The sequence below is a fragment of the Piliocolobus tephrosceles genome, chromosome 10, assembly GCF_002776525.5.
Source record: "Piliocolobus tephrosceles isolate RC106 chromosome 10, ASM277652v3, whole genome shotgun sequence".
Classification (NCBI taxonomy): Eukaryota; Metazoa; Chordata; class Mammalia; order Primates; family Cercopithecidae; genus Piliocolobus; species Piliocolobus tephrosceles.
This window is the reverse complement of record NC_045443.1, coordinates 75557483-75573520: the sequence shown is the minus strand read 5'-3', so window position 1 is coordinate 75573520 and position 16038 is coordinate 75557483. Positions and strand designations below refer to the sequence as shown.

The following is a 16038-nucleotide window of genomic DNA, read 5'->3' as shown; positions in this document are numbered from 1 at the left end:
TGATCTGCCAAGTTTTTTAGACTTAAAGCCCAAAAAGAGGTCACTGAAATGGTCAATGGACAAATGTTCCTTATTTTTATACTTTCATGATGACCTTTGCAGATAACGTTAGCTGCTTTATTGTAATGATATGCTCCTTCAAGTGTCAGACATCTACTGACAGCTAGAACCTTATCTTTACTCTTTTCCACTTACAAAGAATTGAATCAAAAAGAGTTGTCTTTACTTTCCAAACTCTTTTCAATAAGAGGGCTTTTCTACTTCACATTCCCTTCAATGAACGAAATATAGATAAGCCAGTTAGAAATAATATTCCATCATATTTTATTTCACAGTAAGCTTTTGGGTTTTATTTTAAATTTCAGAGAATTATACATATTGTAGTACATAACTATAACTCTTATGATTAAGAAGTATTTGACAATCTTATTAAAACTCAAAAATAGGCCAGCTTCCATTTGCATGCCCTTATGTAACAACTTGAACCCAAAATATTAAAATGAAGGGGCACTTCAATCTCTCACCATGGCTTGAGGTAGAACTACAGGTACATTATCTCAAACTGATAAAATCGTATTGTGTCCCTAAAGGATGTAAGGATTTAATATTTTGCAACCTAAGTCTATAATAAACTATACCTATATGGGGCAAAGTTTGGAAATCCTTGGCCAAAAATTAATTTCTTTTTGAAAGACATGAATAAGATGACTTAAATAAAATATATCTCCATGTACTTATGGCAGAGTTGAAATGCTGAGGCTCCTACTATCAAATGGATCACAAAAATCCAAAGAATTAAGGCTCATTACTTAACAATGGAAATATATTCCATTATTGATAACAGTTAGAATGTACATGTTCCTTCCATCAGCATTATGATACAAAGGTGCATGTTCCTAGCTCTGAATTCATCCTGGGATGCCTTTCTTTACCTGATACTGCAATATGGAGAAAAACAATTAGTAGGGAATACATCTAAAGTTTAATCTATCGGAACAACTCTTTATTATCTTTTTCCACTCATTCCCCCTTCCTTCTTTTTCTCCTCCCCGGCTTCTCTCTCTCTCTCTCTCACACACACGCGCACACACACTGTCTCTCTCTCCACACACCCTTACCCTTGAGAATTATACACCAAAGTTTGTTAGCAGATTTAATTGGAAAAATACCACTAAAAAAAACAGTATCTTATAGTTTTAAAAATTTTCAATGACAAAAAAGTAATGTGATGATATCGGACCTAGTAACTGAAAAATTAGCATACGGCTATGCTCATTTTTTCCTATTTTTTTTTTTTTTTTTTGAGATGGAGTCTTGCTCTGTCGCCCGGGCTGGAGTGCAGTGGCCGGATCTCAGCTCACTGCAAGCTCCGCTTCCCGGGTTTCCGCCATTCTCCTGCCTCAGCCTCCGGAGTAGCTGGGACTACAGGCGCCCACCACCTCGCCCGGCTAGTTTTTTGTATTTTTTAGTAGAGACGGGGTTTCACCGTGTTAGCCAGGATGGTCTCGATCTCCTGACCTTGTGATCCGCCCGTCTCGGCCTCCCAAAGTGCTGGGATTACAGGCTTGAGCCACCGCGCCCCGCCTTTTTTTTTCATTTTCTGTAGAGATAGTGCCTCACTCTGTGGCCTGGGCTACTCTCCAACTCCTCTCCTCAAGTGATTCTTCCCACTTTGGCTCTGCAAAGTGCTGGCTGGGATTATAGGTGTGAGCCACCACACCTGAACTTTACCTTTTCAAAACTGTGGAAAAATCCACACATATATACAAGTGAACAAAATGAAAACAGCCACTGACTCATCACATAGTGAACATTCATGCATTCACCAGCCAAGTCAAGAAATAGGACATTTCAAGAATCAAAAAGCCCTTCTTTGCCCCTGTCTTATCATTATTCCATCTTCCTTCCCCAAAGATAACCTCCACATAACTTTCGTGGTAATTATTTTCTTGCTTTTCTTTATAGTTTTTACTACCCAAGCTTGCATTTTTAAACACTATGTTTAGATATGCCTATTTTAAAAACTACCCAAGTGTAATCAAATGGCAAGATTCTTTTGTGGTTTTCTTTTGCTTTACATGGGTTTTAAGATTCATCCATGTGGTATTTAGCATAAGTTCGTTTGTGAATTTATAATATATATGCCCATGATGGTCATTTCAGTTTAACCTGTTAGAAATAATCCCACTATGTCCATAAAATTGTTTACTAAAACCTAAAACTAAAATTGTGTCTTTTCTTTTAAAATAAGGAAAATTATGACAGAAACGCTTTATTAGCACTTACTAAATGAAATGTAAGATTTTACTCAATATTTCAGTTTTAATTCTCCTATAGTGGAGAAATTTGATGTTTAATCATTGTACTATGAGTCCTTAAATGTGTAAACTTGAAGAAAATTACTCTCTTTTACCCTTTGTGCATACTTTATCAGTTTCATATTAATTAAAATATGACAAAGAAATCGGGATTATAAAGAATATGCTGTATAAACTATATTACTTACATTTTGTAGCTATAAGCAACCTCAAAATATTTATGATTAGAATGACAGTTTGTAAGTATGCACAAAACACTTATAACTAGTTACTAAGAACATTTTGAGTCGTGTTGTTTTCAATGAAAAGTATGTTACAATTATGTTAGTGAAAAACCCCTACAACCATCCGATCGTGACAAACCTGACAAAAACAAGCAATGGGGAAACCTGAAAAAACAATTAACACATGGTGCTGGTAGAACTGACTAGCCATATACAGAAAATTCAAACTGGACCACTTCCTTATACCTTATACAAAAATTAACTCAAGATGGATTAAAGACTTACATGTAAAATCCAAAAACTATAAAAACCCTAGAACAAAATCTAGGCAATATTATTCAAGACATAGGTAAGGGCAAAGATTTTATGATAAAAACTCCAAAAGCAATTGTGACAAAAGCAAAAATTGACAAATAGGATCTAATTAAACTAAAGACCTTTTGCACAGCAAAAGAAACTATCTTCAGAGAGAACAGACAATCTGCAGAATGGGAGAACATTTGTGGAATCTACCCATTTGACAAAGGTATAATATCCAGAGTCTACAAGGAACTTAAACAAATTCACAAGTAAAAAACAAACTACCCCGTGAAAAAGTGGGCAAAGACATGAATAGACAGGACATGAATAGACACTTAAAAAAAGACAGTCATGCAGCCAACAAACATACAAAAAAAGTGTAACGTCAAAACCACAATGAGATACCATCTCACAGAAGTCAGAATGGTGATTATTAAAGTCAAGAAATAACAGGTGCTGCGGAGGTTTCAGAGAAAAATGAATGCTTTTACACTGTTGGTGGGAGTGTAAATTAGTTCAACCAATGTGGAAGACAGTGTGGTGATTCCTCAAAGCTCTGGAAGCAGAAATTGACCTAGCAATCCCATTACTAGGTATATACCCAAAGGAATATAAATAATTCTATTATAAAGATACCTGCATGCATTATGTTCACTGCAGCACTATTCACAATAGCAAAGGCATGAAATCAACCCAAATGCCCATCAACGATAAACTGGGTAAAGAAAATATGGTACATATACACCATGGAATACTATGCAGCCTTAAAAAGGAATGAGGTCATGTCCTTTGGAGGGAAATGGATGGACCTGGAAGCCATTATCCTCAGCAACTAACACAGGAAGAGAAAACCAAACACCACTTGTTCTCACTTATAAGTGAGAGTCAAACAATGAGAACACATGGGCACATGGTGGGGAATAACACACACTAAGGCCTGTCAGTGGGAGTTACGGGAGGGAGAGCATCAGGAAGAACAGCTTATGGATGGTGGGCTTAATATCTAGGCGATGAGTTGATCTGTGCAGCAAACCACTATAGCATATATTGACCTATGTAACAAACCTGCATATCCTGCCCATGTAGGCCAGAACTTAAAAGTTGAAGAAAAAAAATACTGTCTTAAACTTATGTCACCTTGGTTTAGTTTATCAGATTAACATTGTTACTTTAGAAGTTATGAGAGGCTAAATTTCTCACTAAATAGGGTAAATGGAAAAGGAGGCAAATAAGGGAAAATTTTTCTACTAATGATCACCTTAATGAGAAAATGGAAAGTAAAACTGATTAAACTTATAGGGTAACACATCTTGTCTGAGAGACTTTATAAAATGACTTTTAAAAAATATGGATTTTCAGGGGGGTTGTTAATGACAGTTTTACTTGGTTCTGATTTTTCCTTTAGCAGTTGCATAATTTTTAGGTCGGAGTAAAATTGTATTAATATGATGATTAATATCACCTGACTTGTGTTAGGTGAAGTCTATAAAGGTAGACAAGATGGAATATCATTTCAATCTATATTGTCTTTGGTTTTGGAATCACACAATGTATTAGGTTGGTGCAAAAGTAATCTGGATATGTAAAGATAATTACTATGATGCTAAACAATAAGATGAAATATCATTATACATAATGTCTACATTTTATTTCTTCATATAGAATTCAGAGACAGCCCACTGACAAATTAAAAACACTCTAGGCATATATTTATATATATTACATAGTAATATATATGCTATAGATTATATAGTAATACATAAATATATAGGTGCATATATAGGCATATATGTATTCCTAGAGTATATATATATAGTATTTTATATATGTATATTATGAAAGCATATATGTATACACACATATATATGCCTAGAGCATTTTATTATTTATATGGGAAATATATATAGTATATTATGTATACATATAAAACATATATGTAATGTATATTTACCCATAATAAACTTGATATATATGAGACTTTATATTTTAAAATTAGTAGTTAATTGAATCAAGAATGATTCTGCAACATAAAGTTTCACATTTATTTTACACTATAAAAAATTGTCCAAACACTGAAATGTTTGTCATTAATAATATGTACAAAATAGTTTTCTCTTAGAAGAGATGCAAAAAAGCAAGAGTAACTAGCAAATTATATGAAAATATTAAATAAGCAAGGAAGTAGAACACAATCTCAAAATACCCAACAGATTTTTGGTTAAAAGACTTATCTGCTGAAAGGCAATAAAGTACCTTTTGTTTCCTTACACATTCATTCAGTAATGTCTTTAAAAATGTTAGCAATAACTAGCCTTGGTGTCCATTTCCAAATTATGTAATGGCTGAGATTTGTAAAGAAAATATGTTAAAAGACAAGCAAAAGCATCCCGCCTGACCCAGCTGCCTGAAGGTGTGGGCGAGAGGCCAGAGGCTACCTGGTTTATTGTATGCTATGACCAAGCATCTTTAGTTGCCTTTCCTTGTATGGCTCCTGTTTTCTTTTTGTTTGTTGGTGGGTTATTGATCAGAAAGACCAGACAATAGCACCTGCCAATATACTCGCTCTCCTTTCTAAGGACATGCTAGTAGAATCAGCTTAACACTACCTGTGGTTTTATGAAGCTCTGTTCAGAACAACTTTACAAAAGGGAGGGAAGGCTTAATATACATTCTACTGAACAGGGGCTTTACTCTGCCAGTCAAATGAGAGGTGAGCTAACTAGATACTCTTTTGACTTACCATACCCCTTTTGGACAAAGGGAAAGAAATGCATTTTAACAGAGACACAGATGCGTTTCAAATTTAAAAATTAAAATACAAATTATTGTTTGGAGTCCATATAAATGTAATTATGCCAAGTTCAAATATCTGATATACTAATTAATATATAAAAAAAACCCAAATAAAGGAAAAGCACGTAAGCTATGATAGAACATTTCATATACTGAGTAAAGATGAATATCTGATACTTAAAATTGTTGTTAAAAACAACTCATTATTTCTTAGAACCAAACTCATTGAAATTTATCCCTATAAATTATAGCTATTAGATTTCTAATATAGCAATTTCTCATCATGGAGGCTGCATTCACATTTAACCAAAAGGTAGAAAGTTTACTTGTACTGTGAACAAACTAGTAAACAAAGACTTACATTTACTTTCAAATAGGAAATGTACATTTAAAAAATCCTTGATTATATTTAAAATATCCTATAAACAAGTAATTGTATCAAGTCCCTATAATCAATTTAAGTACATGCATGTTAAAAATATATGTGTGTATTACATACATTAACAGACATTAACTCAGATGAAATGAAACACTCAATGAAATTTAAACACAGCACTTCTTACAACTGAGGAAAAATCAAGTATTAACTAAATCATTTGATGGCTCATTATGATGTATGAAATCTAAAATGACATTATAAACCAAACATAAAGAAAATGAATGAGTTCAAAATGACTTGTAGTTAATAGGTGACTTGTGAGTAATTCAAATTCCTGAATGTGTAAAAAATATTATTTCCTTAAGAACACAAATGGCCAGATATATACAAAATTTTACCCCTTATAGTTCTAACAATATTATTAAAATGTTTAAAATATAACTTACAGTAAAATTGTTTAATAATCATTTATATACATATCCATTAATGTAAATTTCTAGATACTGCATTTAGTCTAAAGAGAATTTTAATAAACTTTTTAAAAAAGTAGATGATAATACATATCTTCATTACCTGTACCTTTTGACTCTCATTCAATTTGTACATTTTTACAATGTAAAACATTTTTCTATTTTTAGTCAGTAAATGTATTTGATGGTAAGAAGCTTTGACAGTCCCTATCACTACCAAATAAAGAAACACTAAAGAGTGGATTAAGGTTGAAACTCCTGGGAAATTAAAAACAAGATTTTTTTCAAAAAGAACTGTGGTAGATCTTTAGGTGATTTATATTTTAGTCTGAAACTAAAATAACCCAAATAAAGGAAAAGCATGTTATGTTATGATAGAACACTTCATATACTGAGTAAAGATCAATATCTGATATTTAAAAATATTATTTTATACATTTTAATATATTATATATTTTATAATTATATACACAAGAAGTTGCAAAGACAGTACAGAGAAGTCCCTTGTATCCTTCATCCAGTTTCCCCCAATGATTATATATCTTATAAAATTATATTATATATCAAAGCCGGGAATTAAATATTGATTTACATTAATAGATTCACATATATTGATTCATGTAATGGCCATCTCATTCAAAATACAAAACTAAAGATCTCCCCCTTACTATAGTCACACTACCTTTCTCTCCCCTCCATCCTTAACCCTTAGCAATCACTAATCTGTTCTTTGTTTCTTTAATTTTGCCATTTTTGGAATGTTATATAAATGGAATTATACAAAATTTGACCTTCTATAACTGTCTTTTTTCACTCCTCATAATGCCCTTGGGATCCATCCAAGTCGACGTATGTATCAGTAGTCTTCTTTGTATTGCTGAATAGTAGTCCATGATATAGATGCAACAGAAATTATTTATTAACTGGCCTATTAAGGGGTTTTTTTATTGTTTCGTTTTTTGGCTATTAAAAAATAAAGCTGCTATGTACAGGTTTTTGTGTGGATCTGATGTGATTTGAGAAGTTTTCCAAATTAAATTATAAATTGTTGAAAAGAACATAAAATAGGATATATACCAGTCTCCCATCAGTGTGCAAAAACTAATACTAATGATAATACATGCAGCTGAGTGGAACCTAGAGCAATTTGGGCATTTGTCTCCAAGACTAACACTTCTTAAATTAACACAAAGACTACCATGAATTATCTATTTGGCACTGCTGCTTCTAAGTCTGTGTTCCTTAATTTTTTTTTTTTAATTATTGTTCCCCTAGGGAAACATTACAGATTTCTTTTTTTCCTAATTGTACTCTTTCCTCATGATATTTTAAAGCCACAGACATTCTGGATGTTCAGTTATGTATCATCTGTATATCTGTGCTTTTCACATAAAAAGAGTACTTAAAAACACACACACACACAAACACACACAAGAACCAGTTTTCGCCCTTTGTTGGTCATATTAACACCCAGCTGAGAATTCATGTCCTAAAGTCATGAAAACACATCAGTGAAAATAGTGTGACATGCATAATTAGAGCAGGTGGGTAGCCAACTGCTGGAACCTTTCTCAAATTATTGCTCCATTTTCAAACAGCAGCACAGAGTTAACCCCCAAGATTATTCCCCTATGTTAGAATTTGGTTCCCTGTGTGTGTGTGTGTGTGTGGCGGTGGGGGGGGGGGTGTGTGTGTAAGGAAGCTTTTGCACGTGTGTATTAACTATATATACACGTGAGCATATAATAGGAAAATGTTGAAATGATACACAAGAAACCAATAATGAGTAAGAATGAGATTCTCAGAGCAAAACAAAAAAACAAAAAAATGTGAAACACCATTTTAGTTTTTTCTTTTGAATAACATAAGCATCATTACATTTTAAATGGAAAGTATCAGCCCATCTTCCATTATGTCTAACAGCCATTTGTTATTCCAATATCTGAATTATATGATGAGATCAACCAAGAGACATTAAAAGTAAAGTGAAACCCTGAGTAATCATTCAAGACATCTGCAAGAATCTTGACAATCTAATAAATAAGGTCTGCCATTGAGCCTTCCTCACTTCAGATAAATACAACCCAGGAGGTTCTGGCATTTACATTGTTACTTCCTCCAGGTACAAATTCAGGAACCTAGACAACAATATTTCATACTTCTATACATTTAGCCTATATTACAAAATTTACAGTTGCCTCTGGACTATCTCTTTAAAAAACACAATAAGGTTAAATTATTATTTAATTTTTGAGAAATTATGCAAGTTTTAAATAATTGTTTAAGCAATATGAGAAAATTGTTATTTTCTCATTTTCAGGAAATTATTTTCAGGAATCTCCTAACAACATCTATAAAAAATAAATAGAACAAATCCAAAATTAATTTAATTCTCCCAAATTTCAAAAAATAAAATCAATTCAAATACAGTGCTAAAATGAATACATTGCGAATGAAATGATACATATACTTAGAATTTATATTGCACCATGATAACTTCAAAAAAAATTAAAATGCCTCTTATTCAAGTCTTATACTGTGGGTCTGTAACTGCTCACTCTTGACATATTATGCTTTGTCTAGGAGACAGGAAAACTCAGTAGAGGAGCAGAGGGAGGGGAGGGGAGGCACAGAGCAGGCCCAAAGCTATGCAGCAGAACTGAGCAAAGGACTGTTGAGTGAGAGAGGCAAGACATATGGCAAAATAGCAGGCATTTCCTTACCCCTCACTGCTGTTCCTAACACCATTGCTCCTCAGGACTGGGAATAGTGCCACATTTCTCCTTTATCATTCTGCATCTACTCTGAGTGCTCCCTGACACAGCGGAAGATATTCAGTAAATGTTAATTTAATTGGCGGTCTTCATTGTCATGTCTGCCATCCTGTGCTGCTTTGGTGCCAGTACAAGTGTACCTCTTCAAACTGCTATGAGAAGGCTGCCAAGGTTCTTTGAGCAAACCATATCTCACCCACAGTGTAGTTAAGCTATCCCTATTTAGACCTAAGTTCATCTTTTAGAATTGACTGGATGCTTAAGTAATTGTTCAATACATTGAGAAGAAGGAGGCTGGGCACGTGAATATTTTATCTTCCATAGTCAAACACTAACAACCCCTCTTACATTGTCAGATAATCTTATGCATGAGGAGTAATAAAAATAGCAAACAATAAAAGAAGCAACCCATATGACTGTTACTATTGCTTCCAATCTTATTAGAAACAACGAGCCATTTTAACCACATTGCTGCCCCTCATCAGTTCAGATTGACATTTTATTACTGAGTAGGCAGAAAATGTTAACTTTTTATGAGTCCTGCTAGTTGTTAATTTAAGTCTGTATCAGGCACTGAAAGTTTGTAAGTTTGTTACTAAAATGATTCCATTCTACTATACAAAAATTTTTGTAATATATTTTAAAAATTAAGTGACTTACATTTGCTGAAAGCTGAGATGTGAGGGTAGCAACTTTTTCTTGTGATGCAACCAGCTCTCTCCGCAGTTTATGGATTTGCTGAATGCAATTAAAAAAAATCAATGAAATATGCAAGTAGATTTTTACTTAAAACCAATAATTCAAAACAAGAAAGCAAATAACTATATTTAGCTCATTCTAACCCCACTGTATCAGCACCAACTCCTGAAAAGAAAGGATATGAACACTGACTCCACAGTAACAAGCAAATGTCATTCACAAGGAAAGGGTTATGTGTCAAACTCAAATCTACAAATCAAAGTACGTTTACTTGCTCATTTGCCATCCCTCAAATGACAAATGACTCAAGAGCAGTTTATCCTCTGTATTGATTCTTCTCCTTCTAGAAAAACTGTGGTAATAAAACTGTAGAAAAATATTTTCTTTGTAAAAACTGTACACACACATACACACACACATTTTTAAATTTTTTTAGTAAAAGATACTCCATGTTCTTTTTCAGAAAATCTTAGTTTCTTTTTTCCTCTGTACATTTTAATTTCTCATAGTTTGAAAACTTCTCAAAAGGTATGGAATATCCTGCATTCACTAAAACTTGGGCTTAATTCAACATTCAATCAGTTCACGTTTGAAATGTTATTGGCTGGAGATTTAATGACTGCAGAGAAGGCTTCCTAAATCTGTATTATCATAACCTTTATTTAGTGAGTTATTATTAGCTCAGAGATGCTTTATAGCTTATTCACATCTTAAAAATCAGGGGAAAAAAGCAATGATAGGTGCAACTAATTAGATAAATCAATATAATGAAAATTCTAAAGTGTCTTTCTTTTTAATTAAGTTCATATTCCAATAAAACTGAAACAGAAAAAGGTAAGGATATATTATATCATGTTTAAAGTTTTAATTCAAGCACTTTCTGCAGTTTAATCTGCAATGTCTCATGCTGTGACTAATAGGATAGAACATTTATAACAATCTGACACTTGGTTCTATAAGTATATATCTAGTCTCAAGGGATTTCAGTTACTTGGATGTTAAACATTCTACTTTTCATGCTTCTCATTTCTTCAAAAACAAGTCTTCTATAGTTGTAGTTGAACTTTTGGAATGCTGTCTCAGTTTGAAAGAGCATTCTTGACATAATTTATTAACAACTGTATAGTTTTTGCCCCTGGGCATTAGATTTTGTTGAAAACAAATGGTGGTCAACTGAAACACTTTAACAAAGTAGAGAACTCTAAGCTGGAAACAGAGATAGTAGACATTTACATAATTTCACCAAATGTGATTCTATTTCATTCCTTTTTTTTTTTTCCCAAAACAGAACACCCCAGTCTAAAATAACATTTGCTTTACATTTATAAGGTAATGACTATGAATGATTTCAGAAAATGTAGCATGTATTTTATTCATAAATGAATCCAAACTCAAAAACATTTCTCAAATTAAATAGTCGATATTACATGATTCCAGTATCTTTAAAGTATAATCCAGGAAACTGTAAAGTGATTGAAATTGTTTTTTTTAAACCATAATCCATGATAGAGCATCAATGATAAAAGGCAGTTGAATAACTACTACTAAGGCAAATACATGGAGCATTTCCATGCTTCAGTAGCTATACTACGATCAATGTTAGAAGCTTTGTCATATCCATGTGATGTAAATAAACCACTTTGATTTTTAAAAATCATATCCACTCTTTAGTTCAGAGATTATAAAGACAAATTGGTTTAATCAATACTTTTCAAATATTTTTAAACATAGCACAAATTTTACTTTTAAAGGTTAATAAAATAAGACGTTAAAGGAAAGGAATACTTTTGCAAAAGCTGTTGCTAAGGCATTTTTTTCCCTCTGTTGTCTGCTTCCTCAGTGTAAACCAATCACACAGTCATTACCTCACCTTGAATAAAGTCATAATTAAAGTCCTCCTGCTCTTTTTGGCCAGGACAAATGTTTTGCCAAGGGAAATTAAAATAGTATTCTCTCCTGAATGCAGTTTGATTTGCTCATAAGTGCAACCAAATATGTATTTGTGAAATATGTGATTAGAATAATAGCTGCCACAGCAGACATAAAATAGCAATTAGAGGCAACAAGATAATGACACAAAACAGATAGTCTGAGACGCTGGTATCCTGTGTTGTGGAGGCTTGGTGCCCAAGATGGTCTCACAGGGAGTGGGGAAAAGACTGTAATAAAATAGGAAGATCATAGGCCTTCATTTATCAATGATTTAATGAGTGCTTACTATTATAGACAACTTATTGGTGTTGAGCTAAGACTCAATCTAGAATGTGAGAGGAGAGCTTGCTATACAAATTTCATTTTATTTTTAAGAGGCAATATCAAAGACCATTTATCAACTAGCTGCCTTACTTCAGCAGTCCTGTGGAGTTCTGCTATTGTATCACAGAGCCCTCTAGTGGTCACAACACTAATTTCATCATGAATGCAAACTAAAATAGTAAATACTGAAATACTGAAAGTTTTTTTTACCTCTGAATGAGCCTTTTCTTCAGCCTGTAAAACAATAAAAAGAAAGACTTTAACTACAAAAACTATTTTCAATTAATTCCACAAGTGTAAATGAATAAAATAATCATGACGTATTTTTTTATTATCTACTATGAGAAGAATAGAATGAAGTACATAAAGTTATTCAATTGAAATAGTACAAACAAGTTACTTTAGAATCTAATATAAATGTTTCTTAATATATAAACCATAAGGTATTTTTAAAATATAGGCCATTTGATCCATAGACATATAATATTCCTTTAAGCAAAAGATAGAATTGAAAGACTCTAAGATGTAAATCATAAGCAACATAAACCAAATAATTACAAAATTATACTCTAAAAAATATGGGTGCATGGAAACTTAAAATATTGATGTATCTTTCATACAGATTGTAGGAAACAGACTTCATAAAATTATAGAGATCTCCAGCCAAGGTTTAGATGTCAGAATTCTATTCTGTGATTTACTGATCACAAACAATGTTAAATAAAGCTGGGGTAACATACAGGCCTCTACTGATAACCACAGATAATTAACATTATTTATTTCTATTTTTTCTTTCTTTAGTGATTATTAATAATTTTAATTATCACAAGTCAGCAAAATGCTTAAACACTGAAATATCACTGAAACATCCAGTGATAAACGTGTCTGGCAAACATTTTTGGCTATGCAGCTTATAGAAAGGAGGACTGCCATAGGAATTTGCAGGGTGTTTTTGACTTGACTTCCAGAAAACTCCTAGCTCTGTTTTTCTTCTTCATGCCTGGCTGCAAAGTGCCAGAAAATGAGTTATGTGCACCATTACATTTGGGAAGCTCCCTTATTCTGGGAAAAGCTGAAGAATGCATCATCTTGTTGAATAGTACAAGTCTGCTTATTGCCATAAGCAGATCCAAAGCTGAAAAACAATCTCTTATCTTCTATGTCTACTTTTGGGATAGTTCTAGATTAATTGATACAAAACTACTTGAACTAATTTTTATTGCTTTTCTTTCAGAAAACATAAAGCAAAGTAGTGTAACCACCAGGATATATTTTATTTGCCAGCAACTCTTTTAACCTGAGCTTTGTCTTCCCTATATTTTCTCTACCTTTAATAATATGTAAACTTAGTAATATAGTGGCTAAATAATAAAGTGGCTAAGTGGTAGAATCCTAATAACTTTTATAAGAAAACTGTTTTAAAAAGCAATCTTGAATAATTTACATTTCAATTTTAGATTTTTAAGGAAATATTTTATTTTTTAGATCCCAATAATTTTAAGGTTTTATACACGGTTTCGTTTTTGAATAAAAAGTAAGTAAGGAATATTAAAAGTTTCATTGCCTTAAAACATATGGCACAATTAACTATGTAACTATGTCTATTAGTTTTTCCTAGTACTTTGTTTTGGTTGTTGTTGTTTCTTTTTCTTTTCTTTTTGAGACAGGATCTTGATCTATCACTCAGGTGCACTGGCACATTCACGACTCACTGCAGCCCACTATGCCCGGCCTACTTTTTATATTTTTTGCCAGTTTATTCTGCCCAATCCTGCTTCTAGGCTTCCTAGAATTATAGAAAGCTGGTAAAGATTCAAGAATCAATAAATCATTCCTGTATTTTTTAATAATAATTTATTATTTTAAAAAATAATCAAGAAATATATGCATCACATTTTAAAAATCTGTAATAGTTCTGTTACATATACTAGTAGCAAGCATAATCATTAAATATAAATTCTATACATACCGTATAGCATGACTTTTCTCGCTACCAATTTTTCAAAACTATTATTTGCTTTAACCTTTGCCTTCTTTCATACTCTGTGGTTATTAATACCAGGTAGGTGTTACCATAAAAATAAAGCAATGAGTCAGAATATTAGTATTATTTTTTTTTTCAGTAGCTTAGGTGTGGGATTAATGATGTCATAATGGAATTGGATTATTTGCCAGTTTTTTTACAATGGTTTTGAGCAAGCCTAATGTCCTGGAGATGATACAAAATATGAAACACTTGACTGAATAAAAGCATATCCATGAATTCTTTATTCTGTAAGCCAATAAGTGACCATTTATCCATTCAAATTTATTAATTAAAAAGTTATGACTTTAGTACTAGCTATTTGTTAGGCAACATGTTAAAGAATCCACAATGAATTAAAAATGGCATTTGCTCTCATGAAAAAATACAAATCAGAATTCAAATTCAAAACAGGTTAAACAAAGTTTTTAATATACAGTTAACCAAAATAAAATCTATTGCAGGGATCAAAACTTTAAATGCCTAACAGGACAAGGCTTATAAAGAATAAATGGACTTGAAGTTTTTAAAAAGTCACATGACCTTTCCTTGGCTGTAATTCATTTTCCCGAGATGGTGTTTGGCTCTATAGCCCAGGCTGGAGTGCAGTGGCCCTCACTGCAGCAGCCTTAGCCTCCCAGGTTCAGGCAATTCTCCTGCCTCAGCCTCCCAAGCAGCTGGGATTACAGACGTATACCACCATGCCGGGCTAATTTCTGTATTTTTAGTAGAGACGGGGTTTTGCCATGTTGGCCAGGCTGGTCTCAAACTCCTGACCTAAAGTGATTCACCCGCCTCAGCCTCCGAAAGTGTTGAGATTACAGGCATGAGCCACCGCGCCTGGTCTTAGATTTCAAAACAAAGACACAAACCATAAGTTTGCCAAAGGTAACATCTCTGCAGATCAGGTTAGGCTTGTGATTTCCAACCAGTTTGCGGACATCCTGAGACAAATGGGACAGATCTAGCTAATATTTTCAAATTCTATTTTATAGGTATAGTCCAAAGAAATTTGGCAACTTGCCTGATGTCATCCAATAATTACCTGATTGAACCAGGCAAGAATGCAAAGCAACTAAATCTCTATCCAGAGTTATTAAGAAGGCATGAAAAATAATAATAAGTTGCTTTTTCATTTGATAGTTTAAAAGCATTTTCATAGGTATTTTCTCATTGCCAGTTAAATCCTAGTTCCTGATCACAGAGGACCGGGGAAAGAATGACTCCTCATCTTTTATGATGTTTCTCTTTAGTAGTTCCCCAAATATGCACTTATTTGAATTATTTTACTACAGTTTACTTATCAATTCAAATATATCATTTTCATCATCTCAAATACAATTCTTTTAATTTTCTAATAATATCACCTTCTCATGTGGCTCGATCACCTAATCCATTCTTTATTCACTTAACACTATCTATCTTACCTCCATATATTGGCCTATAAACATACATATATATATATATTTATATATATAGATATACCTATAAATATGTGTGTGTATATATATACACATATATACATATTCTATTTTAATCTCTGTTCCCATTTCATATTCTACTCTTAATACAGTATTTCTCATGTATGCTTTCTAATTATCCTCATTATTTTGACATCTCACTCCTATCTACAAATGTACCCCTTGGGTTCTCTATAAACTTACACTATCCAATCTAGTAGCTGCTAGGCACATGTGGCTATTTAAACTTAAATTAATTAAAATAAGAAAGTCAATTCATCTGTATGCCGATACACTTCAAATAATCAATAGTAACATGGCTAATAGTTACTATATTAGATA

General features: G+C 32.7%; 1 protein-coding gene across 2 annotated transcripts in view; it reads right to left on the bottom strand.

Annotated features, from left to right (window-relative positions):
• The window catches only part of NAV3 (neuron navigator 3), a 374287-nt gene that overhangs the window by 54566 nt on the left and 303683 nt on the right, over positions 1-16038 (bottom strand). For both annotated transcript variants that reach the window (XM_023194757.3, XM_023195381.3), the window contains exons 21-22: positions 12424-12447; positions 9919-9996 (exon numbers count right to left, since the gene is read on the bottom strand). In XM_023194757.3, coding sequence (XP_023050525.2) covers positions 9919-9996; positions 12424-12447 — 102 coding nt within the window. The remainder of the gene's footprint in view (positions 1-9918; positions 9997-12423; positions 12448-16038) is intronic.